The sequence below is a fragment of the Cimex lectularius genome, unplaced genomic scaffold, assembly GCF_000648675.2.
Source record: "Cimex lectularius strain Harlan isolate CLEC.00 unplaced genomic scaffold, Clec_2.1 scaffold13, whole genome shotgun sequence".
NCBI classification, from domain to species: domain Eukaryota; kingdom Metazoa; phylum Arthropoda; class Insecta; order Hemiptera; family Cimicidae; genus Cimex; species Cimex lectularius.
Window position 1 is genome coordinate 1,560,198 of NW_019392649.1, and position 27,450 is coordinate 1,587,647.

Consider the following 27,450-nt stretch of genomic DNA (forward strand, 5'->3'; position numbering starts at 1 on the left):
TATTTATTAAATCCAATTGTACACCCAAGTGGGATATTTTATTTCCAATCCTTTAAAACGGACAAAATATTTTTAAAAAATCAATGGATGATTGACTAAGAGATAACTAAAAATATTAAGGGTAGCCACTTTTTTCTTGTCTCTCAGCACGGATACATTACTGGCATCAGGATATGGTGATATTTTTGAAAGACTTATTAAATTTATAATATGTGATATGGCAGTGTGAATATTTATTTATATATTTCAATTATTTATAATTTGGCGAAGATATTAAAAATTTAATCTGATTTTAAAAAAGGTCAGCATGTAGCCGGATTCTTCGTCTTGTTAAAAAGGACGGGTGATAAATTGAGGAGATACTGATAATAAATTTAAAAAATAGGTATTTAACCATACATATATTTTGTATATGAATTTTTAATATATTTATATACGTAAAAAATTAACTGAAGCGATACAATTTTTTACCTTTCTTTTCTTTTCTTTTAAATATAATATATAAATTTTTTTGCTTAATATGTAATATATTTTATGGCATCGACGGCGTCAGTCATGATAAAAAAAAATCAACAATAAAATAAATTTTACCTTAACTTATTTACAAACATTGTCACTTTTTTTCTATTTACATTGACTAGCATTTTTTTCGTGTATCAAAACAAAAAGTTGATACAATTTTATATACACACAGTTCATCAGCGTTTAAACTCAGAAAAGCCAAGTCCAACAGTGATTATTTTGTACATCGTCATCATTTTAACGCTTTTACAATTATTTACATTTAGCTTTCATCCTACTTGAAATTTCACGGGAAGATTTCATTGTGATTATTTCGCTACAAGTGAAATATTTGCACATCTTTTCTCATAAAATTCTTTCTTTATTAAAAAATTGTTGAGAAGATTTTTTTTAAATTTACCCATGAGTAAAGTTTGTATTTCAAATATCTTCATATGAATCCTATTTGCAAAAAGTCAAATTGCATTCAGTGCTTTATAACTTATACATGCAATCAGAATTTAAATTGAGTTTTTATGTATTTTTCGTAAAATACAAAGTAGATAATACAATAGTGCATTCCGATTGCATATGCAAGCTTATATTTCCAAAAATATCTAAAATCTTTCTAGTTGAACTATTGCCAGAAAAAACCTAAAGCGACGGAATCAGAAAACAGAAACTAAATTACAAACTTTACAAATAAAATAAATACAATAAATACACAATACTACAGTTGGCCAACGTGGCTGCAGGTCGTTTCTTCCTTGGCCGCAAGAAGTCATGAGGTAAGGACAAGTGGAGGAGGTGCAGCACAAGTGTGAGATCGAGGTCCGGTCTAATGGGACAAACCGTTCTGCATTGAATTCTCGTCGTCTTCTTCGTCCGACATAGGTACTGTCGAATGGTTGTAAAGACCCTGGGCCATGAGTTGAAGCGCCAGGGGATTCCGGGACCCGGAGGCTTTTTTGATCTTGGCCCTCTTGTTCTGGAACCAGATCTTGATCTGGGCCTCGTTCAGGCCCAGCTCACCGGCCAGCGCCTGTCTTCTTCTCTCCGTCAGGTACCTGCGAAAAATTATAACTTTATAAAATATTCAAAAGATCGGCTGTAACATTATAATAATGTGTAATATAGTGTTAAGTGTGTTAACGTGAATAGTTATGATAACTGGTTTATAGTTTGTAAACTCTTTTAATGTTGCGCCGTGATTTACTACTGTTCGTTGTAACTGTAAAAAATGTAACTGTCCAGAAAATAATTAGAAAGGAAGAAACAGTTTGAGGAAGGAAAGATCAAAAGATAAAACTCCATTTCCACCAATGATCTTAACTAATATAAACTGTAATTTGGTCTACATATCCTCGCTATCATGGTCATCTCTTTGATTCTACTAATTTTACTTTTATTAGTTATTTAGGAAATACTAGGAACTATTTAGGAATTAGAGAAACACGGTTGGGTTTGTGTCGATGCCTCTCCCTGCTTATAACCCCGACAACCACTGGAACTAACAAACTGCAAGGTCTAAAGTTTACTAATAATTTTGTTATTTGCACCGTTTCAGTCGATCCAGGTCTTCTTGGCTAGCCATTTCGGTTTGAAAGTCGCGTTTTGACATTTTAAGGTCGGTTTGTATGTAAGTGCCTCTCCCTGGTTATAACCCTGACAATCACTGAAAATAACAAACTGCAAGGTCTAAAGTTGATTAATGTTTTGTTATTTTGGTCGTTTTAGATGATCAAGGTTTCCTAGGATCGCGGTAACGGTATGTTGTTTTTACATTACAAGGTGGGTTTGTGTCGGTGCCTCTCCCTGCTTATAACCCTGACAACCACTGAAACTAACAAACTGCAAGGTCTAAAGTTTACTAAAAATGTTGTTATTTTCGCCGTTTCAGTGGATCCAGGTCTTCTTGGCTTGGCATTCCGGTTTGTAAGTCGCATTTTGACATTTCAAGGTCGGTTTGTATGTAAGTGCCTCTCCCTAGTTATAACCCTGACAATCACTGAAAATAACAAACTGCAAGGTCTAAAGTTTTGTTATTTTGGTCGTTTTAGATGATCAAGGTTTCCTAGGATCGCGGTAACGTATGTCAGACATGTTTTTACATTACAAGGTGGGTTTGTGTCGGTGCCTCTCCCTGTTTATAACCTAGATAAATACTGAAAAGCACTAACTCCTTGATCTAATGTGTACTAATCGTTTTGCTAGTTTGATCGTTTCAGATGATCTTTCTGGTCTTGTGGTTTTGGTGTGTCAGACACGTTTCTACGTTTCAATGTGGGTTTGTGTCGGCGCCACTCCCTGCTTAAATTCCTGGAAACCACTGAAAAATACAATCTGCCTGGTCTAAAACGTGCTAATCGATTCAGATGATCCCAATCTTACTAGACTGACGGTTTGATCTGTTAGACACGTTTCAAAATTTCAACTTGGGGTCCTGTCGACGCTTCCTCTGGCTTATATCCTTTATATTAAATAATTAGCTGATTAATTTTAAGAAGGAAATTTTGTTATTAGTACTGGAAGTAGACGCATGATGAAAAGTGCGAATAAAGTGTTTTTTTAATAGGACCACAAGGAAGGAATAATCTATCATTTATTGTGAAATCCTCGTGGCCCACCCATCTTCGTTCTTTTGGCCGTGTTTCGGCTTTTTGCCATCTTCAGTGCAGGGTCTGTATACCCTTTTAATGTGGAATTAAAATATTGGGGCTGGGTAAGCTGTTAAATCCTCTACTAAAAGAGAAATGAGGTAAGCATAAAATCTCTAAAAAAAAACAAATAATCAGAAACAATCAAACTTGAATTTTTTTAATGTAAGGTTCTGGTTAAAATGAAAAAGCGAGTGTCACGAGCGGGATTTGAACCCACGACCTTCGGCTTAATACGCTCCGAGTGGATCGAAGTAACATTAGTTCAAGTGGTTAGATCAGAGGCGTATTGAGCTGAAGGTCGTGGGTTCAAATCCCGCTCGTGACACTCGCTTTTTCATTTTAACCAGAACCTTACATAAAAAGTTAATTAATAATTGAAAGAATTTGGACAATAGGCTCTTGAAATATGTTGAACCGGAAATCGGAGTTACCCAACAACATCAACTTTACTTTGAAATATCCTTGATAAGTCCAATATTGACACCGATTCTAAAAACATTTGTTGTTTTTCCTTGTTACAATACTGTTCTGGTTTAACGTAAATAAAATAAGATACATTTGTCAAGTGTTTCATATGTTACAGTTTGAATGCAAATCAAGTTTTAAAAGTCGGGTAAAATTGCCTGAATGATTCCTGTTTAATTAACATAGTCGACGTTTTGTGGGCAAAGGCTGTTTGTATTTGACAAAGATTTAATTAAACCAACACTGATTTCGTGACGATGTTACAAAATCACCCGATTAGAGACCCCCTCCGACCCTTTAAAAAAAAAGGTTTTCCTCGGCTACTTGTGAAAAGAAGCAAGCCTCGCGTGATAGCTAGAGGTCCAAGGGGAATAATTTATTCAAATCTATTCGGCGCGAGTTAAAATGATTATAATAACAGCCCCAGTCCCTTGGGTAAATGTATTTATTTACCGATTTTGACATACCCGATAGACTCGTGAGACGCGAAACGTCAATCTGTCATGCGTTATTGCCAGGGTTTTTTCCTTCCTCTGGCTTTCTGGTCGGGGCATCGGCGTGGATCCGGAATCTTTCTTCTATTTGCGGTTTGGCTTTGTTCCCCCGGTGGTCCCTAACTACCGGATATTGTGCTTGGTGGACCGAGAGCCTATTTCATTAAAACTCAGCCGTCTTGTTACAATCAACAATACTACACATTGTGCACGTAAAATTGCCAACAAATCTGCTCAAAAAACAAGGCAAAAATGAGCAGGATAACGTATATAGACTAGGTGCCAGGTTACCATTTCTAGATTCGAACGAATCCCTTAAATCACTTATTAGTTTTTGCATAGTTTAATATATTAAATACACATTTCAACTATTTTCCATACAATTAATATACTGACCTAAAATTTAACGTACGAAACTTTAAATAATCATTTACTTCTTTGTTTGTGTTTATCTTTTTTTCTATATAAATTAACAAATTGAATTGCTTAAGCCTTCCGGATGAATTTAAAACTCAATTGGGATATCGAAGAAGATGAGATTATTATATTCACCACGTGATCGATTTCTTAATTAGGTTGCGTGTATCTGTCGTTGGATGTAATAGGGTTTCGTTTAAAAAAAAGTCCGATTAATCCTCTGATAAGAACAGAAAAGTGGTAATATTTATTTATTGTTTATTAAGCTATTAAAGAGGTGTCTAACCTTTTTTTTACAAAAATTTGGCTCGTTCTAGAAAAGATTTTCCTTTTGTAATCTGCGAGGAGATACAGTTCCATCGCTTGAGTTAAGGAAATAAGTATATCACCGACTCAACCAGAAGAAGGCCTGACGTTTAAACTCGACTGACGGACCCAAACATGGAGGACAGTGGATTGCCACAATATAGCGACATATGTACTGTAGGATTGGAATTCCTGTAGGATTAGGCACCGGCAGAACGCGTCCGACAGACCAAAACATTGAGGATAGGCAGGCCGAAAACTACCGAACTACTTCGATTAGTTTTGTCGACTAAAAAGACGGTTTACGAAATTTTCACTATATAACATTTTTGAAGATGTGGAAACACTTTTCGCCATTGGTTTGAGGATTTAAACAGCGATGTCCTTGGAAAGGAAGTTTTATTAAATTAATCAACTGCAAGCTGTTGAATTCTACCAGTATTTGGCAGGGAGTGTGGAGCATCGGATGACACCGACAGGCATGATCAAGGTGAAAAAACATGAACACGCCCCAGCTTCTAGAAGGGTAGAAAACTTTATCATTTTAAAAGTTAAAGTTAACTGGATGACTGTGGATATGGTGAGATTATCAAAAATAGCCTTTTCAATTGTAGTAAGATCAAGCTGTTTTATCAAGTATTCGTTCCTTAAGAAAACAACAGAATTAAAAAAAAAAGTAAGGGTTCAGGGTCACCATCAACGGATATAGCTGAAGAACCAAGTGAAGCAACGCGTTCTCGAGCCAGTGATAGAGAGTTATAGTTTAGATAAAAATAACTATAGACTAATGAAAAGAACTCCCTCAGCAGCTAATACAACCTTTTAACCCTTTATAAACCCCTTGTTATTTGAGCTTTCGACAAATTTGATGAAATTTGGGTATACTGGATGACTTTGAAAATGGCTTGCTACCTGTGATATCGAAACTGTGTGAACAAAATCCATCCTGTATCATCAAAGGATCTTTCCGATAAGAAATTTAATATAGGATATGTGTAATTGGAATATAAGAAAGTAAACTGGTAACATAAACTCCCCCAGCTTCTAGAAAGGGAGAAACTTGCAATATTTTAATAACCCCATGTGATATATCATCAAAATCGTCAATTTTAACGAAGACTGGGTTTACTGGTGAAATACTAATAACCGGGGATACTGGTTAGATCATAAAAAATGGCCATTCCAGTTACTGTAAAAAGGTTGAGTAAACAAAATGCATTTCGTTACTGATGAAAACAATAGAGTTCTGTCTTTGGAAAGGATGGTTTAGATTTACCATCAATGGAACTAGATGAGGCTGTAGACGTATTCGTGTATTTGCCAGTAAGTCTGGCGGACCAAAAGATACCCTTAGGCACAGTTGAGGTGAAAAAGACTAATGACATGAACTCCCAACATCTAGAAGGGTAGATTTTTCAAGAAGAATGTGCTATGAGCTTTTAAAATTGTCAAGTTGTACGAAAACTGGGTTGGTTGGAGAAATCCTAGTAACTGTGGAAAATGGCTAGATAATAAAAAGTAGTTTTCCAGTGTAGGAAAGCTGTGTGAATGAAATCCATTATGTTTCATTAAGAGTTTTTTTTCTGATGACAAGTTAGCCAAGGCGATTTGGTGTTGGAAATGAAGAAAGGTTCAGGGTTATCTATTAATTCCTTTCCTGGGAGTCTGGAGTAATGGGAAACACCGTTAATCCATCGATGGTTACTAGGCTGGTTCTACATGAACCTGAGCAATCTGTTGATAAAATAGAATTGGAAGATTTTTTAAAAAAGACATCATCATCCTGAACAATAGACCGGCTTTTCGAGTTACTTCAACCTCAACCAAAGTTCAATCTTTTGGTACTACGAAGGTGATATTTTTCACTATTCCTGATGTATTTTATATGACTCCAGATGATTATATTCCAGATGGATGGAAATAATTCAGAAATCGTGCATTTCCTAGCTTTGGTTAACTGATAGAAGTTAAGTACACGTCCTTTAGTGTGAAGGAAAAGTTTGATATTCGCTGTAACAAAACTTCAGATGGCGGCACATCCAGAATTCCCTGTGTAAGAGTTTTTTGAACATCCAAACCCCCACCTTGTGCTGTAAGCCTAACGACATGCGATCACAACAGGCTAAACTTGGAATGGTAATTGTATTGTAAATTAAAGAAATAAAAATAGTCGCTTTTTTGTATGTGTATGTGTGCAAGCTGTATATAGGATATGGAAGTAGGACGAGATAGACTTGGCAAAATTTACCTGTTGATGCTGAATTCGGACTTAAGTCTTGCCAGCTGCTCGCCGGAGAATGCAGTCCTCGGCCTCTTATCTTCTTTTGCCTTGTCTTTTCTTTTAATCCTCCGCGACCTCGGGCCTAGAAAAGACGGGTATACTTAGACTTTTCGATGAACCAAACGATAAAAAACAAAGCAACCTGTTTTCTAATTAGTTTTAAGAGTTTAAACCTAAAAACTATAGTCATGTCAAGTTCTATAGCACATTGAATAATTCCAGAAGGATTGGCATTTCATACATTCTGATTGGTAATTTTTGCCCTTTCCTCCATTTGTTTACTTTAAAAAAGAATTACCATTGAACCGTTTGACGAAAATTGTTAATCAAAAGCTATCTCAGTGAAGGGTTGGGATCGAGGTGGGATCGTCGGATCCGTTAAAGGACAAAAGGATGCGTCCTGTCTCGAATCGAAGTCATTGTCGTCCCCCAGCTGCCGTCCCCTTTCCGGGCTAATCCTCCTTAGGCATTTCTAAATGACTCAACCGGAAAACTAACTCCTGGTATGATCCATTGACACTGTTTTTCCGACCGATTTAATCCAAGATGGACTTTTCTGATTATCGGCCCCTTCGGATCAGTAAAACGGGTTTTTATCAATAAACCACCCTTATGAGATGTGTTTTTTAAAAGTTTGTTAAGATATTTAAAAAAAATCCTATATGTTGAAACATCTAGATTAAAAATACAGCAATAAAATAACGCTATAATAGCTTGGAGGAAAAGTAGCATCAGAAAAATTTGGATCACTCACGTTGCAACTTCTGATATTTTGTGATAGTTAAAGTCCATTTGCTTAATTTTGCACGTAATTTGTTTAATAATAAATCACAAAAAATGTCTGGTTTCAGACAAAAAATTGAATAGTCAAGAAAATGATGATAATTATTAGCAATGGATTTTGAGATTTCATTATGTGGTCATTTCTAATAATTTAATCTTTTAACTTTTACCCATCTTTAAATCGGGTTTGTTTCCCTGCTTATAATCCTGACATCCATGATAGATGGTAAACTGCCAAAAAAGCGCCAGATAAACAAACGATAGGAAAACTAAGGTTTATATTGTCAGTGCGTTAATTTTTTGTTGTTTCTATTTAAAACATTTCTTACTTTCTGGAGGTGAACTTTTTAAAATTAAAAAATATGCTGTGCGGTAGTGAGGTTTGTGTCGGTGCCTCTCCCTGTTTATAACCCTGACAACCGTCAAAGTGCGTCTAACAGACTAAAGCCGTAAGAATAGACAGACAAACATCGTTGAAAACAACCAAATAGCCATTTTGCTTGGGTGTCGGTACCTCGCCCTGTTTATAACCCTGGCAAGCGCTGAAGATTCTGACTGCAAAAACTCGTCTGACGGTTGGAACATTACATTATTTTAAACAATAGGGAGTCTAAAATTATGGAAAAAAAACCAGATCAAGATTATCAGCGTTTTATATAGTTTATAACTATATAATTACCTACTTGATAAATACTACGTGATTGATTGTGAATGCTTAAAATTTACAGTTCACAACTCACAAATAAATCAATAAATTTATAGTGCGGTGTTTAATCATCCTAGTGTTTTTATCCTCAAACTTTTAGATTGTGCGACGTAGTTCATCATTTCGTCAAATTTCATGGTGGGTTCGTATCGATGCCTTGACCTGCTTATGGACCTGACCACGACTGAAGATTCTAACTGCCAAAACTTGCCTGACAAGCGGATCAGTAAGGATAGGCAAATTAAATAATTGAAAACTACCATGATCTATATTATAAGGTATATAAGGTATCACTTTTGATCATCCTAATATTTTTACTTTTATGTTTCCAACTGTTCGCCGGGTTTGTCATTTCATTACGTTAGGTGCTGCGTTTGTATTGGTTCCAGTCCCTGCTTATATCCCTGACAACAGTTGAAGATAGATCAAAACATCAATGATAGGCTGACCAAATTATTAAAAAAGCACCAAGTTTTAATTATCACTGTTATCGCTACTTTGTAGCTTATACCTAACTATATATCTGCACACTCTGGGATATTATGTTGTTAATAAATCCATAACATTAAAATAAATAAATAATTTATTTTTGATCATCATAGTATTTTAATCTAGATGTTTTTGACTATATGACATGGTTCGCCTATCGACATAATAGACGTGTGTGTATCGGTGCCTCTCCCAGCTTAAAACCCTGACAACAATTAAAAATCAGAAGCTAAATCAGCGATAGGCAGACAATTACGTTTTCGTCAACTCTCATTCCTCAAGGAAAAATCTCATAGATAAATAAATACAAAATAAATCAATTAAATATTCAAGCAATTCTCTTTAGACTGAAAAAAATGTGTTGTTGAACTGTTATTACTCAATTAAAGAATGATACGAGAGATAATTTTTAATCAAACCAGTACAAAATGAAAAGTTCTTGAAAAAATAGTAATAAAATAGAATTTCGTTCGATTTGTCTCCATTGAATAATTCGTTGTTAAAATAGACATCTCGTCGTGAATCGGCCGACAATTAAAAAAGGCAACTCGTCATTTGAGGCGTGAATGAATAAATAAATAGACCTGAATAGACAATGTGATCCGGTAGACGGCAATTACTGGAAATGAGAAGCTCCTGTTGTTTGCTCCTTAGCTCCCCGATCGAAACGAACTTTTTCCAAAATGAATTTGCACCGTAATTAATGCCTTTTATGAATGAATAAAGCTCTAATAACATATTTCGACCCTAACGTATTTTTCGGTGTGATTATAATCAAACAAATTATAGGGGGAGGCCACCAATTTGTTCCAGTGACTTAGTTGATAAACTTTTTCTTAGTACTTGATTGGAAATAACCTGGTACACTATAAATAAACGTATTAGCATTTTTCCTGCGTTACCTTGTGTAAGAAAATAGACGAAAGCTTTTAATAAAATATTTTGCAGGATCAGACTGGCCTTTTTGCATTGGGTTCAGACACCTTACCGAAAATATTTCACCTGACTAGTTGTACTCTAGCCCATAATATCGTCTAATGACGTAAAAATTATTGTATTCTGACAAACTCGAGTATCACAGATAACAAAATTTTTCATTTGTGAAAAAAAGAAAATATTTCACGGTTGGCTGTTAAGTCGGGTAATCACCGCGGCGTCATCAAGATTGCAAAGTCGGCCGCAGAGGATATAACTTTTGAACTTACATTCCGACGATTTATACTGATGGAATAATGCTGTTTAAGAGGAGACATTGTATCCTTTTTTTTAAAGACGCTTTTGGTTGTCGCGCGAAAACCCGTATTTGATGTGATATAACCTGGGATATGAAGGTGAATTGATTGATGATTCATTGTCGATGAAGATTTCAGATGCTATTTCATACTTTTTTTCTTTTATGAGTTACTACATCCCCTGATTTGTACCAGTGGTGTGGAGGCACACTTTGTCGAGGAATTTGATTACATGAACCGGTTGAAAGAGTTGTAACGCCCAAAACACTTTCTCCTGCAGAAGTGCAGCACCTTGGTAAACCCCTGTTTTTCTCAACATCAACCTGTTAGTATTTTGTCTTTCTTCGTCCACTGATACGTTATAATTTCTTTCACACTCAGACAGATATCAGATATTTTATGATCTTCAGTTTGCAGAAAGATTCAGTTCTTGTCAGCAGGGAAACTTCTGTAGCGTCTGGCAAGTTTGTAGTATGGGTTTCTTCGTTTTCATCACTTGTTGCTGTCCTATCTATACTCATCATTACTATCACTTATGTTCTCTTCTAAAAAGTTCTTTGACATGAACCCATAGTATATACCCACTAGGTCACTATATTACACTAGTATACTGCAACACTACTATAGTATACCATCTATACTACTGAAGTATCCTATTCAATGGTCTTGCCATTCAGCTGATGAAGTTCTATTAGTGCATGATATTTGTCGGTTGATTATTTTATTGAATTGAGTACATTTGTCGATTGTCTGGAAGGCTTGAAATATATCGACCAAGGTCCCAGATTTGCATGATTTTGAGACTCCTGACCTTGCGTAGATTTGGTATACCAACAGATTATACCCTCCTGATCATGGGGTATTTCCTTATTCCTACTTTTGGTGTCGAGATTGCTCTGAGTGATCGAGTTTACTGCTCTGATGGTTATATTTTCTTCCTCTCTGCATACATGAGTATAAATATTGTATTGTACCGTCCTGGACTCGTTTGACACCCCATTCCAGCAAGAAAAAATTAGGTTTGTCTGTTGTCAAAATATAAATCATTGGCGAATTAGTTATCGTTATTCAGCTGGTTTCTCGTGATACGAGATTCGCAAATAAGAATGATAAAAAAAAAAGATTTTTTTGTTATACTTTATTAAACAAAATTACATCCTAGTTTTTAAGGCCCTAATTCACGTGTGACATGATGGGGGATTATGTGACCCACCTTTTTTACACAGTATATGGGCATGCACATATTAATTTAGAAGTATTAAGTACAATGGAGAAATGAATGTTTATAGTTTAACAAAAGGGGTGCATTTACATTATTTACAGTTATTCGATTTTTCAAAAGTCACTAGTCACCAAACTTTTCCTTTTCAGACGTCAGTTGTTTCGAGGTGGTGGTGCATGAGGGTCATCTTTTCAGTCTTATGTAGGCGTTGGTGGCAATGTCGCTACGATCGTTATTTTTAGGTCAGTATGAAGTGTTCCTCACATGGGGCACCTGTTATTTACCTCAGAACTCGATTTTGAACTGTCTGAACCCGTTTCACTTGGCACTTGCTCGCTGATGATCTCACAGTCATAGATATTGATCTTATCACCAAAAAGTATACACAACGTTTCAAGTCGAGAGGTGTTTAGACTTTTTGTTGAGAAGAAAGTACAACTGCCTCATTTCTGAGTTGTACGATCTGGACAATATTGTCAAATATAAGTTTTTAGTCAAAGTGTAACCCGAGGTATTTAACTGAGGTTTACAGTTGGATGGCTTCCCCTTGGAGATTAATGACGTTTCTACTCTTCTTTTGTACTTGAAAAATACTAGTTGCAATATTTTAGTTAAGCTTCACATTCAACTTTTCACACCAGTCACTTATTTGTTGAACGGAGGAGTGTAGTCTCTGGAAAGCTAAATCTGAGTCACCGGCCGCCAAAGCCGCAATATCATCAGAAAAATGCGCCAACTTTAACACAGGAGATTGGGGGTAATCTGCAGTATACAGAATTACATACATTGAAATCGGACCATGATATAATGGATTTAATAAGTACAATGAAGTATATTTTTACTAAAGCTCTCCGTGGCCACTTCATGTCACTGAGAATCGAATCCTGGTTACACAATATTTCAAAAATGGCAAAACGGAGAGAAAAGTTGAAAAGGTGTGTTGAGAAGGGAGGTTGGTGTCTGAGTGGATCGAAGTCACGATAGCTCAAGTGGTAGAGCAGCGGCGTGTTGAGCCGAAGGTCGTGGGTTCAAATCCTGCTCGTGACTCTAGCTTTTCCATTTTAACCAATACCTTACAAAAAAATTAATTAATTGAAAGAAGTTATTTGGTCATTCGGACCACGAAATATAATGGATTTAATAAGTACAATGAAGTATATCTTCACTAATGCTCTCCGTGGCCACTTCATGTAACTGAGAATCGAATCCTGGTTACACGATATTTCAAAAATGGCAAAACAGAGAGAAAATTCGAAAGGGTGTGTTGAGATGGGAGGTTGGTGTCTGAGTGGATCGAAGTCACGAAAGCTCAAGTGGTAGAGCAACGGCGTGTCGAGCCGAAGGTCGTGGGTTCGAATCCCGCTCGTGACATTAGCTTTTTTCATTTTAACCAATACCTTACATAAAAATTAATTAATTGATAAAGTTATTTGGTCTATCGGACCACGAAATATAATAGATTTAGTAAGTATACCGAATGTTGAGTAATGGAACCCATCCACTTCTTTGTGGTACTCCAGCATAATTTTTTTTTAAATTGTTTTACGAGAGGATCAATCGATAGTACATATCTGGGATTTAGTTTTTTATCTTTGAAAAAAAAGCCATGATGCTAAACTCTGTCGAAAACCTTTTCAACATCTAGGAACAATCCGTGATATACTGAGCATTCCTCATACGTGTCCATGATGGTGTCGACTATCCGATATAGTTGTTGAACGCAGGAATGGTTGGCTCTAAAATTAAATTGGGTGATGAAATAGTATGAAATAAGCGATGTTGTTTACGGGTTCATTGTTATTTTCATGTTTTGTTCACGATAACAGGATATTGTCAAAAGATTGTAAAAGACCGTTTAACTATTAGGATCGACAAAACGGAATTATTGAAAAGTCACGGAATATAGCCGTGCATGAAGTGAAGTCCCGTCTACCGTAATCGGAGCATAATGATATCAAAAGGCCTCCCGCAGAAGGGCAAGGCAAAGACACGATAATGTGACAATCGCCGGGATGCTTAAGTGACTGTTTGTTGTTGCTTTGATTAAGGGAAACAATCGAACGGTCGCAGTCGTCGGTTGTTAACCGTTGTCGTGCCTGGGGTTGAATATTTTGTGCGGCTTGCGGCGTGGATTCTTCCCTTTGTCACAACACGCAATTACTGGTGTCGTGCCGGCCTCGGTGACTTCTGAAATCACACGGAAAAACGGGGGGGCTTTGTTTATATAGAGGACAATTTCGTCGGAGTTAATGGTGGATGTTTTATGTTGAAAGGATGTGTCAATCTTACGTTTTACATACGGCCCCGGGACCCAATGATTTACGTCTTACTTTACAAGTCAATAAGTTCTTTGGCAGAGATGTATCCAAGGCGACTTGACAATGATCAAAACTTACATAATTATCATTTGTTTGTGTTATACTTCATTCTACATCTCTTGGCGTTTAAAGCTTGAAATTGAGTTGAAAAGCGAAAATTACGATTTCAAAAGAGAAATGGTAAGTTTTGAGCCACCTCTGCCTTTCTGGTAACGGTCCGGGCGTCTCTGATTCACTTTCAGGGACGTCTGACAAATGTCAGTCATTTAAAGGGAAAGATTCAGGTAAGACAAGTAGTCTGGAAACAATACATCTCCTATCCAGCAGGAAATAGAAAGTCATTTAGAAGAGTTTCTGAAAAAGAGGGGAAAGAAATCGTCCTGGAGATAAAAATGAGTAGTAATTACACCTCCCGAATTTTATAATCTTATTAAAATCAAATCAGTGTAAATTTGGCCGAGATTATTGGAAAAATGTAAAAAGCCTTCTCATATTTGTCCGATATGACAACTAAGTATACAAAAACATGTTAAGTGAATATGTTATGCCGAGGGGGGCCAAATTGTTTTCCTGGCGTCATGCAAGCCTGATCCGTCCGTGGCACCCCGTCGCCGGTAGATTCCCTTATTTCACATTATGTCAGTTTTTCGGTCCTTCGTGAAAACCGTCGACCTCCACAGCGCTTTCTCATCCGCCGGCGATAAATCAGCCGGGAACAAACACTGTTGTACCAGCCGGTCGATTAGGTTGCTGCCGTTCCTATTTCTCACAGATAGGCCCCGAACCATTCAAAACCCGCGCGGAAAGGACACAATATCGACGTGGCCATTGTTCGGCCCCTACGATTTGTCACCGACAAATTTATTATGGACGGAATGAAAATGCAAATGTTCCAGCGTTTATAAATCGTTACAATCTCTTCACACTTTAAGTTTTGACGGTATCGAATACAATTAATTAAATAATTTTAATAAGGGGTAACTCAAGACTCACTAATAGTATGTAGACTAATCACAAAAATAGTACATTAATAGTATAAATATGTTTTAAAAAGGATCGAGCAATCAATAAAGGATAATTATAAAAATCATAATTTCTGAGAGAGGAATAATTCTGAAAATTGGAGCTATATTTTTATTTTATTAGCTAATATTTTTCTACTAACCCTAAACGAATATTAAATTAATTTTTAGATATATAACACAATTCAATAAATTATATATCGACTAATGCGAAATTTATCGGGAAATCCGCTGAGTCAACCAACTTTACAAATCAAACTTAAGCCTTATTATTTTTCAATTTTCAGCCAACTAGTTTAATCCCCCAGTTTTGTGTAATAATAATTATAATGACGCTATTAATTAAAATTTTTTTTTCGAAGTGAAAAATCTGTGTGACTGGCGGGACTCGAACCCACGACTTTCGGCTAAATACGCCGCTGCTCGACCACTTGAGCTACGGTGACTTCAATCGCCCATGCCACAAAATTCCCATTTCGACTCTCCATTTTATTCCAATTTGTAAGCAAATCGCGGCTTCATATAGCTCAAAGCGGCGTATTTAGCCGAAAGTCGTGGGTTCTAATCCCCCCTGTGACAAAGATTTTTCATATCGAAAAAATTGTGTATAATTAATTGAGTAATTATATAATTAAGAATAAGTTGATAAAAATAATTAAATAATTAGTCACAATTTTCAATTAATTAATATGTATGAAAGGTATTGGTCAAGATAAAAAAGTCAGAGTCACGAGCGAGATTCGAACCCACGATCTTCGGCTAAATACGCCCTGCTCTACCACTCGAGCTATCGTGACTCCGATCCGCTCGGACACTAACTTCCCATCTCAACCTCACCTCTGGAATTTGAGATGGGAAGTTAGTGTCGGAGCGGATCGAAGTCACGATAGCTCGAGTGGTACAGTAGCGGCATATTTAGCCGAAGGTCGTGGGTTCGAATCCCGCTCGTTACACTGACTTTTTTTATCTCGACCAATACCTTTCATAAATATTAATTAATCGAAAAATGTGAAGTTAGTAATAATTGTAATGATATTTTCGTTTTATCGGGATGGAGTAGTACGTATGTGGGTCGAATGGGGAGTCACACGCCATGCATTTATATAAGACAGTAAATTATGAAAAAGTTCGAAACTGCTTCAGTTTTGTGTTGGCGTTTCAACTTGCTTACATCCTTGAAAAGTCCGAAGATGTCAGAAACTGTACATTTTGTCTTGTTTAATTATATGGGGAAATGGTAGACTGTAGCTGTACAATCCAACGAGTATTTAAAAGTAAAAAGTTTGAATGACTATTTGCCTATATGAGTTTGTACAACAGAATAACAAGGATGTTTGTCTTAATCTAAAATAAATCCATCAAAAAAAGATTAAATACTAACAACAGCTAAATATAGATCTTAGAAAATGTACAGGAAATGATCCTGGAAGATGGTCGACCATAGCTTTCAATCGAAAGAGCATATATCAAAAACTTCGAATGACATTCCGCCATATATGCAATGTATTTCTGCAACATAACTCGGATGGTTGTATTGTTCCAGGATAAACCTCTTAATAAATAAAACTCTAATACCTAACAACCCCAAAGTAAGAATAACAGAAAATGTATTTCCAGGACTTCCACCCAGGTTCAGGAATCATTTTCAATAAATTGTAAGATATCTTGTTGGAATCTGGAGTGTACAGAACTTGTGGTTCGGTCGTTTTTTATCATACTGGTTTGTTTTACCAATTTGATTGTTCCTGTCAAACATATAACAACAAATATATTTTTACAGCCGTAGAAACATTATTAAATATCGTAAAATTCTGAGCTGATATTCAAAATTACATGTAATCATACTTGATTTATTGAAAGAAAACCCGTTTATTTTTCACATTTCTAAAGGCACGTGTGGCTTGAATGGTTCTTTCGAAGGTTTCGGACCTCCACACAATCACGAACGATTTCCTATGGCCAAGGTATTTCTATTACAGTAAATTCTTGTTGGGTACGCACAGTTATGATTTATAAATCTTTCTAAATTTTTCGATGATTTTGGCTAGCTTACCCGCGCTGTTCTGAATCCAAAAGACACGTTTCGGTATTTCAACGGTTGATTCGTGTTAGTGCCTCACCCTGCTTATATCCAACAATGAAAGATAGAGAAAATCCGGAACGTGTCTGACATAACTATACAACTAAAATAGTTATACTAAAAAAGCCGAACAAAATATATCACAATAAAATATATAGAAAACAATCCACCACGGATGATCCACAATGAATCTAATCACCTAAGGATACTGTAAATAACTAAAATATACTAAATGAAAAAATAAATACGCCAAAAATCACCTGGCGTCACAAAATCTGGATAGAAGCCTACAATAATAGATACATTGGGAATAAAAAGAAGAAGAAAAATAAAACGAAGCCACTTAGAACACAAATAGTTATATATTTTCTTGAAGTCGATATGAACAAGTGTATTATTGGTTTTCGACATCTTCAGCTGGGTCTTTCTTTAGTGATTTATCTGCTTATAGACCAAACCACGGAGTGGGATATTAAGTTAAGACAGTCCAAAATGATACAGAAACTACCAAGTTGGTGAAATAGTGATGTTCTTCTTTTCGATTTTGGACTAAATTTGATATTCGTCGGAGTAGGATATAAGCAGGGTGAGTCAATGACTCAAACCGGCCGTTCAATAGTCGGCCAGATGATGTGTTATTTTCACAAAAACAAAAGATACCATACATGTTTTTTTTTTCTTTTCACCGTCTACAGCAGTAGTTTTGTGTGATTTTTCTGCCTACAGACCAAAACGGTGAAGAAAAGATCACTAAAATGATGGAAAATGACCAAGCTACAGGTTCATCAACTGACGGATCCCAAGAAGAAATCCCACAATATTTATTCAACAGTGAAATTCTACAATTAGAATTTGTACCATATCAGTCGTCGGTAAAGGAAAAAAGCAGGGTGAGTCACTGCACAAACTGGAACCATCTGACTAAAAAGAAATCACGAACATAAATAACGTTAATCTGTTCTTGAGGTCTGGTTATGATCCTGAAGTTTATTGTTAGTTGTTTCCGATTATTTTGGTCTGCTTTGGCTTTTTAGCCGTCTTCACTTGAAGTTTTTAGTAATTTATCTGCCTGCGGAGAAAACAGAGAGGCAAGAAAGACCAAAACTACACAATCATGTCACTTCCAACCAGAATAAAAATCTCACAGTCGTGCGAATGTTGATACCTTCTAAGCAAGTCGTAACAATTTAATTTAAAAAATGTGGAATTAATTTGATTAAAAGTTGGCAAACAGGAGCGAAAATTCGAAAGGTTGTAGGTTGATTTGAGGAGTTGGTAACCGAGTGGATTGAAGTCACGATAGCTCAAGTGGTTAGAGCAGGTCGTGGGTTCGAATCCCGCTCGTTACACTAGCTTTTTCATTTCAACCAAAAACCTTGCATAAAAAGATTAATTTATTAAAAATTTTCAATTGGAAAAATGTAAATAATAAATTGGACAACAACCTGTAAAGCCATTGCTTTTATACATTGTTACGGATTTTTGTCTTATTTTTCTTATGCAAATAAAACTGTTTATTCATTAACTATATAATAATATAATTTATATTTGACATTAGAAATTGAGAAGACAAAATATCAGTTCAAGCTTTAATCTCGACTCTGTTGTAAGGCACCGCAATTATTGGAATGCACGTTTTATAAAACGTGCTATTTCGACCATGATTGCTACAATCGACACTAAAAGTTAAATTACGTGAAATCACAGATAAATTACACATTCAATTTCAAGGGTATTAAATTAAAATTACTGCCTAAAAATTTGATAAAAATTATTCCGATTTTCCTCTTGGACACTTTCTACCCTCTTACCTCGAGAATGAACCAAGCCTGATTACAATCCTTAATAATATTATCTATACCTTCTATTTGATGGTCGATGGTCCATTATATTTCGTGATCCGATGGACCAAATAACTTATTTTAATTAATTAATTTTTATGTAAGGTATTGGTTGAAATGAAAAAATTTGTGTCACGAGCGGGTTTCGAACCCGGGATTGAAAAATGGCAAAAAGAAGGGCAAATTGGAAAGGTATCTATTATTAAAGTAATTCGAAGTCCGACAGCTCAAGTGGTTCGAGCAGCGGCGTATTTAGCCGAAGGTCGTGGGTTCGAATCTCGCTCGTGACACTATTTTTTCAATTCAACCAATACCTTACACAAAAGGTATAAAGTATAATTTTTTAATTGACTATATCAAATCTTATTTTGAGCCATTTATTACAAATATGCCAAGACAATAGTGATAAGTTGAAAACTCCATAAACTTATCACACTCATTAAGATGTTTGTAGTTCCTCGTTTCATTTTGGCCTGTAAGTCGTGTTTTGGCAGTTTGACATGTTCATTGGTTGTCAGGGATGTAAGCAAGGTGAGGCACCTGCGCTCAGACAGTCAAGAAGATATCACAAAATTCCATTTTCATTAATAAAATTCTACGTTATGAACAGGATTTTAACATATAGGAAATGTCAGAAATATTTACAAATTATGTGACTTTTTTTCGGAATAAAATAGTTGATTATTAAGTACTTTTATACCAAGTAGAAGAGAGCTGTTGAATATTTCCATATTATCATATTTTTTCATTTAATTATTTATTTTTTTTTTTTGGAGAACAATTTGTTTTCTCATAAATTTCATGTTCATTCTTGTCGCGAGCCTTGTAGCCCAATTAGCACAAACGATCGCGTGAATAGGATACCTCTTCGTTTTTTTTTTAAATAATGTCTTTTTTCGTCAAATTATGGAACCCGTTCCGACAAAGCATAAAATCCTCGTCGGAAACACTGACGTGACTAACTTTTTCCACATGCGAATTGTATATAATGATATAAAACAGTACGGAGTGATTTGTTTTCTGTCGTTTCGTTTTTCGTCTGACACGGCTAGCCCAATTAACCTGACATGTGTGCCGGCTTTATCGATTCTTCAAAAATTGTCTTTAAACTGATACGATTACCTGTGAATCGCCGATGTTGCCACATATCAAAAGCATTCAAATGCCTGCTTTGGTGAGGAGCTAAAAGTAATATATAACTACCTGTTTACAAGTATACAGATAGAAAGTATTAGAATAAAAACGAATTTAAAGGTGGGTGGTACATTCATTGCCATAGTCATTGCACTATTTTCAAATATTAGACCTAAAATGTTAATGGAAGAAATGGTGAATAAACATACGTTTATTTTACTCTAATATTATACAGTTGTAGTTCAGTGTTTCTGATTTAGATATTTAACCTCTCCAGTGAGTCTGTGTCGCCCTACTTATAACTTTGACAGGCATTGAACATTAAAAAAAAAATAAGTCTATTATATAAAGCTACAATAATAACTGGTCAAATTAAAGTGGTTATTTTAAAACCAATACGGTCGGTTTTTGAAGTTTTATCGTGGAATTTTTATGACACACATATTAATATTTTACCACTTGTTTAGAAGGTAACGTCAACCCTCCAACTATTTTTTAAAACTTATTTCACGTAAAACTTATTTCTATCTTTAATAGTAATAATAATGCCACCCACCTTCTTTTGTGAATTTGTGATAGTGCCTCCCTGCTTATAACCCTGACAAAGGCTGAAATTGACAAACTGCTAGAAGACGTAGGTCAAAAAATCGAAGATACAGATCAAACTGATTGGTTGCGAACATAATTCTGTGGTGGGTTTGTGCTGGTGGCATTCCCTGCTTATAACCCTGACGAAGGCTGAAATTGACAAACTGCCCGAACAAGTAGGTCAAAAAATCGAAGATCCAGATCAAACTGATTGGTTGCGAACAAAATTCTGTGGTGGGTATGTGACGGGGCCATTCCCTGCTTATATCCCTGACAAGCACTGAATTTACCGAACTGCCAAAACTCGTCTGACAGACCAAAGTGCATGATTAGGCAGCCGAAAATAATTGAAAACCACCTAGCTCTTTATTATCAGTGTTTTTTCTATAGCTTATAGTTATCTATCTTCCTATTGATTGATGATGAGTGATTTTATATTGTGATTAACATATCATAACCCCCAAATAAATAAATTTATAATTTAGTCATTTTCATTCGCTATTTATTTCCCGCTGTTTTCAACTTTTTGTTGTTTTTTCATGGTCTGTGTCCGTGCCACTCCCTGCTTATTTCCTTAACAACGGATGAAGATGTCGAATTGTTAACGCACGTCTGACAGATCAAAACAGCAAAAATATGCAGAGCAAAATCATGGAATAAGACTAAACTCTATAATTGTTATTTATATAGCTTACTATGTTGCGATTAAATAAGGTTAACATTTCATAATCCCTTCATAAATAAATAAAATTATAGTTCGGTCATCTTTGATTATCCTTATATTTTTATTCTCGCTGTATTCAACTGGGCGACGCTATTAGATGCTGGGTTTGTATCGGTGCCTCTCCCTGCTTATAACCCCGATCATGGCTGAAACTGACAGCCAAACAAACTGCCAAACCAATAATGCATCGTTAGGCAAACCAGGATTTATAGTAAATATGTACTTAAATTGAAATGTATAAAGGAAATTCTAAAATGATTCGAACCCAGACCTTTCATCACAATCAAAAATAAATCTTATGAGATAATATGAATATAAGATAAAGGAGTTTATCTCTACGAATGAGTTTTTTTTTCAAGGAAATTTCCTTTCTTCTTAAGTAGTTTGTAGGATTTTAAAGGGTTGTTTTTGTTCGGTCTCAAAGCCTCATGTGTCCTATGCTCCTGGGGACTACCTGGGACTATCTTTGTATTAATGCTTGGCACTCAGGCCCCCGCCGGCTATCTGAGAGACAGAAATTGACCCGACCGGGACATATGTATAATTCATTTGCCTCTTTTTCCTATCGCTTGTCTCCGGAAACTTCTTCGGGACATGCACGCTCTGACGTTGGATATATTGCCCTCTCCTCCAACTACATTATTTATGTTATGAAGAGTGCCTTTCGTCGGTTCACCGGGGGACGAGACTCTTTCTGGTACCTAGTTTAAAATCAAAAGGTTTGGCTTGTTTGAATATTTGAAAATTTTATTATGTAAAATGTTTTGAACCACCGTCAAAATTGAATAGAAAACAATTAATGTTTTAGTGTTCTTTGTAAGAACATTAACTTAATCCTTCCTTGCAGGCTTGAATAAAAGAAGGCCTTACCGGAAAAAATGAATTAATAATAATATTAATTAATAGTTATCAAGTCTTATTATAGTCCATATTGTTCGGAATTACTGGTATCACTTTCTGGTTAGCGTGCCGACAGATTGTCATTAAATGTCCCCCACGTAAATCCTTATCGGAATGCGATCTTTTCCTGATTTCGCTTTAAGTACCCGTCGTCATCATTGTTATAGATTGCTATCATGTATAAGCAGAGTGTGGATTGCGTATTAAACAAGAATCATAGTATTACGGTTAGAACTTTTTCTTCAAATACATAATTTAATGGAGAAGTTTGATTATTACTTGAAATTAATATGCGTTATTTGATTTCAAAGACAATGTAAAGGAGTTTTTTCAATTGTGAAATTTCTTATTGAGGTCTGAGGCGTGATTTTAGTTTGTTAGTACCTCGCTCTGGTGGCCATTGACAGGCCAAAAGTACAGGCAGATCGAAATGACCGAAAATGACAGAAACTTTAATAAATTGATGCAAATTTCTCCCATCTAAGACTTATTTATAACCACCTTATCACCTCCAAGTCTAAGATTTATAGTAATAATATCGTTTTTTTTTTCTATATGACTAGTGGGTTTAAAAAAATTTATTGTATTAAAATGTTAATATTTTGATTTTATTCTGATATATAAAATATAAAAATTTATAGAGATTGATATTTAAAGCTTTAGGTGTCGCGGACAAGGTGGTCAAACCACTTTCCCCGTTATTTATAAATAAAAATCATATGTCTATGCCAGGATTCGACCCTAGAATTGGAAGGACTCGGCACTCTCTTCTGCACGAAACTTTGAAAAGGAAGGACCCTCGTGGATCGAGATCAAGCAGGTTTTTTTTAAAATAAATCTTTTGATCTTTCTGTGTGATCTGAAGATCCATATTTTGGGTGTCATCTCCCCTTTTCATTAATTTTATTGTTTGTTTTGGTTTAACTATTGCATACGCAAAATTTACTTTGTTGAATTGGTTTTGGAGAGATTTGGAGGCGGACAACGTTTTAAACGGCCAGCGTGGTAAATACGTAAATAGTCGGACGCCTAAACGCGCAAATAAATAACTTTCATAATAGTTCGTTTCCAAGCATCTTGGCCACTCTAACCTCGTCAGAGGCACTTTGAGAATCAGACATCTTTAGTGGTTGTCAGAACTATAAGTAGGGAGAGGCACTGGCACAAACCCACCTCTTGTGACGAATGGTCGGGAATAAAAAGAACAAAAATAACGATGATAAAAAATTCCCGAAATACAATTTTAACGGGTGACCATTCAGTTAGAAAGGTAATTAGTACAAACAGCTCACTGACATTATAAACCTTAGATGTTTCCCATCATAGTGGTATTTTGGACTGCCAGGCACGTTTTAACAGTTTACATCTTTAGCGTTCGTCAAGGTATAAGCAGAGAGACAAACCTGATATTGAAGATGGCTAAAAGAGAAATTAAATCATTAGAATCAACCATGCTACAAGTCACCCTGCTGACCTCGAGATGAATTCTCAGAAATAACTTATATCATCTTTTACTCGGTATGTATATATGCATTTTGGCAACGAATTATAAGATTTTATTGAGTGCAAGTTGAAGCATCCGACAACCAAACATTATGATCTAGAATTTTATGTTCTTCTGACTGGGCCGTTACTGATCACGGTCCACCTATCCTCGGTTGTAGGGACAGGAAGATGGCCAAGTGCCGTATCACATGAAACTAACTCCAATTTGTTTTTTCCGTAACAATTGCAATTGTTTATTACAAAACGTCCGAAAATAGTTTTCCTTTTGACAACACCAAGATGAGGGGAGTTATTTGAGGTCAAATTAAAACAGAAAAATAACCCGATTCTGTATGAAGTCATCAACAAACCCGAGGTAACATCACCGGAAGGAGTCAGCATAACAAAGCAGATCATACGTACATTGTATCCGGGTGTGTATGGAAAACCGCATACAATGCCCATATTTTATATGGTTTAAATTTCAGTTGTGTTTTTTCAGTATATTTGGAGATAGATTTTTCTTTGGGCAGCCCCAATTTCAGGATTGTTGAACAAATACATTTTATATAGACAATTAATTGATAACTATAGTAAAAAATTATATAATTATTAATATAAATTCAAATAGTAACAATTTTTAAACAGCTATTTTGACAAGTATGAAAGGTCTGAAATTTCAATATGTCTGGACTTCAACAATCAAGAGATTCGTAGTTTTAAATGTCCGTTAAATTAAATAATTATTCAATGTCAATTATGTGACTGTATTAATTAACAGATTTTGTGTGTGTGTTGTGTTGTGCTGTGTAGTGTGTGTGTGTGTGTGTGTGTGTGTGTGTGTGTGTGTGTGTGTGTGTGTGTGTGAGTGTGTGAGTGAGTGAGTGAGTGAGTGTGTGTGTGTGTATAATTTGGCACATAAACTTATTTATATTTTTATTAATTTAAAGTTGCACTATCAGGTGTTTAGATGAGCTGTTGCTAGTTTACATACCACGTAATGTAAATAATTAAATTATTTAAAAAATTCATTCGGGCCGCGTTGATAATGAGGGACAAAAATTTCGGAAATATTGGTAAATAAAAAAATGTTTTCAAATACCACAGTCCAATCAGTTAATAATTATCACCATGAATCAAGAATGTTTTTCCATGTATGGTACACGATTGTTGACTGTTTTTATAAGAGAATTTAAAAATTGAAATTGGGTTTTATTTGTTAATATCTTCGAAAGTACGAGTATCTTTTCAAAGTTGAAAGAAACGGTTCAAAAACGCTAGAAACGGACGGATATATCTCTATACAGGTCGATTTGAAAAGAAAATAATCTAATATTTGATCTATAGAGAATATTAAACAATGTTTAATCAAAAATCAATCAGGGTGTGATAATAATTTGTAAAATGACAGTCACCATTTGGTCAGGTTTGATTTCTTTCATGTTTATTTCATGTCTTGTTTGTTTGTATGAAATGTCAATTTACAATTTCTTTTGAAAAAGATCTATATGTCAACACAAACAATAAATAATAATTATAATAAATCAATCAGGTTTCTTAAACGGTAATAATTTGTAAACGATAGTCGACAGTTGTTTCAAGCGATTCTTTTTTAACTAGTTGGGTTTTTTCTTAGCATCTTCGGAGGCGTGGTTGTCAATTAAAAGTTTTGATTGATTTCCGCAAACTTGAAAGGAACAAATAAACAAGTTTTTTTTAATCAATTGGTGCTGATTAGTAAGTAATATAATAAATTATCTGACTTCACAAATGCAAAATTTTGAAAAGTCAGGTGTGTTTGTTAGCATATTGTATATAAGAATCCCATTTAAAAATTTGCTTTAGAGACATTTTCAGAGAAAAATTAAATAATTCCAATAAGATTTCTTAAACAGTAAACCAAATGATCAGAATTAACTAAGCCTTATATTTTCTATGAGCAAATTGACAGTTTTTTCATTAATTACCTATCTTTCTTTATGGCCACACGTAAAAATTGCATTTCGGTCTTTTTTTTTACCTTTTCTCGCTATTTTCGAATGACTCAGACCATTTCGCCATTAAGTGCCGGGTTTGTACCGGTGCATCTCCCTGCTTATAACCCTGACGACAGCTAAAGATGTCAGACACTCAAAGTGCCTCTGACAGGGCAATTCAGCAAGGTTACACTGACCAAGATGATTGGACACCAATTATCAAAGTTGTTTATTTGTGCGTGTGAGCGTTCGACTCGTACTTCCACGCTGGCGGTTCTAGGTTCGAATCCTGGCATAGCCCAATGCTTTCTATTTGCAAATAACGTGAACAAAATTGTAAAGTGGTTAGACTTAGTCCGCGACATCTAACGTGTACTTGGATGTTAAGCTCTTTTTAATGAAAAGAATCACTTCAGATACAACTTTAAATATTAAGTTCTACATATTTTTATATTTTATATAACTAACGGAATACAATAAAAATATGAACAATTCAATACAAATATAAATCGTAATCGATATGCAAAATTTTAATCCTGGGGGGGAGATGCTTGTAAATAAATCTTAGGAGAAAAAATCTGTGTCAATTTAAAAAAAATAGTGAAATAGTCAAAGTGCCTCTGACAGACCAAAACAGCAAGGTTATACTGACCAAGAAGATTGGACATGACCAATTATCAAAGATATATTTTCCACGTTGGCGGTTCTATGTTCGAATCCTGGGCCTACAAATGTTTTTTATTTGTAAATCATGATCAAAAAAGTTGGTTTGTTTGTTAGCATCTTCGGGTCAATTAAAATTTTGATTGATTTCCGCAATTCTGAGAGGAAAATTAAGCTGGTTTCTTTCTTTAAGTGTCAAAATTAATTAACCTAATAATCAATCTGGTCTTCATAAAATGAGAAATTTTGATAGGTAAGATTTGTTTTTGGTATATATGTAGATAAGCATGTCAGGTTTTGAGCACCAAATTTCAAAGAAAAATTAAATAATATTTGTTATAAATCAAAGGTTTCTTATATGATAGTAGCTTGTAAATGGCAGTTGAGTGTTATCACAAACGCGACGATTAAATAAATTAACAAACATAGAGGGAGTCTTTGGAGATCGAGATTCCAGGTGGAGATTTGTAGTTAGAACAGAAAGGTTGAGTGTTTATGAAAGATATTTGTTGGAGATCAGGTATTTCCAAGGATTTGGACTATTGGCGCACTGGCTTGGGGCTCATTGTTTACTGTGTTCACACGTGTGTTTTGTAGGTTGATGTTGTCTTAATGTAAAATCATATAATGTTTTTAATTTATATGCCTCTCACCTGAAGAAGGTCGGTCAGAATATCTGGTACAATAGACCCAGGCGGGCCAAACGGGTCCATTCGGATCGTCCGGGATGACGGGGTCGATTTTCGTAGGCGACGGGACTTCTTCTACTCCTTTCCTGGGGCAGGCCGACTGAGGTAGAGAGGCTGCTACCCTCCTTGCGACTTTGCCGAATTCCGGGCTGAGGATGTTGTCCACTGAGAAGGAGAGCGTGGGAGCCGGCTCGGGCTGTGCCGGGGGCGGCGATTCCTTGCTGCTCGGATAGATGGACTCCTTGCCTGGCGAGTATGCCGGGAGCCGGGGCAAGACCCCCGGGAACTTCTCCGGCCTCGTCAGGAGGTCGATCCTGTGGAAGGCGGAGGTCCGCTTTTCGACGGCGTTTTCCAGGGCCATCACAACACCATGTCAAGTCGACCGGCGGGCGGATTGAGAGCTTCTGTCACCGGGTGACAGCTTTAAACTAAGATTTCAAACTCGAAATCTGTCCCGGCGAGAACACGCCCACG

At 35.7% G+C, this 27,450-nt stretch overlaps 1 protein-coding gene and 2 non-coding genes across 3 annotated transcripts; 2 read left to right on the plus strand and 1 right to left on the minus strand.

The window, feature by feature from the left end:
* Positions 1-617: 617 nt before the first annotated feature.
* Positions 618-27,450, minus strand: LOC106664436 (homeobox protein engrailed-1a-like). Its single transcript, XM_014390138.2, has 3 exons — positions 26,941-27,450; positions 7,092-7,206; positions 618-1,568 (listed from the first exon to the last, which is right to left on the minus strand). The coding sequence occupies exons 1-3, from the start codon at positions 27,335-27,337 to the stop codon at positions 1,340-1,342; spliced, it is 741 nt and encodes a 246-aa protein (XP_014245624.1). The 5' UTR covers positions 27,338-27,450; the 3' UTR covers positions 618-1,339.
* On the plus strand, positions 12,531-12,603 carry Trnan-guu. Its single transcript has one exon. It is a non-coding gene; the product is annotated as a tRNA-Asn (tRNA).
* Trnad-guc lies at positions 12,855-12,927 on the plus strand. Its single transcript has one exon. It is a non-coding gene; the product is annotated as a tRNA-Asp (tRNA).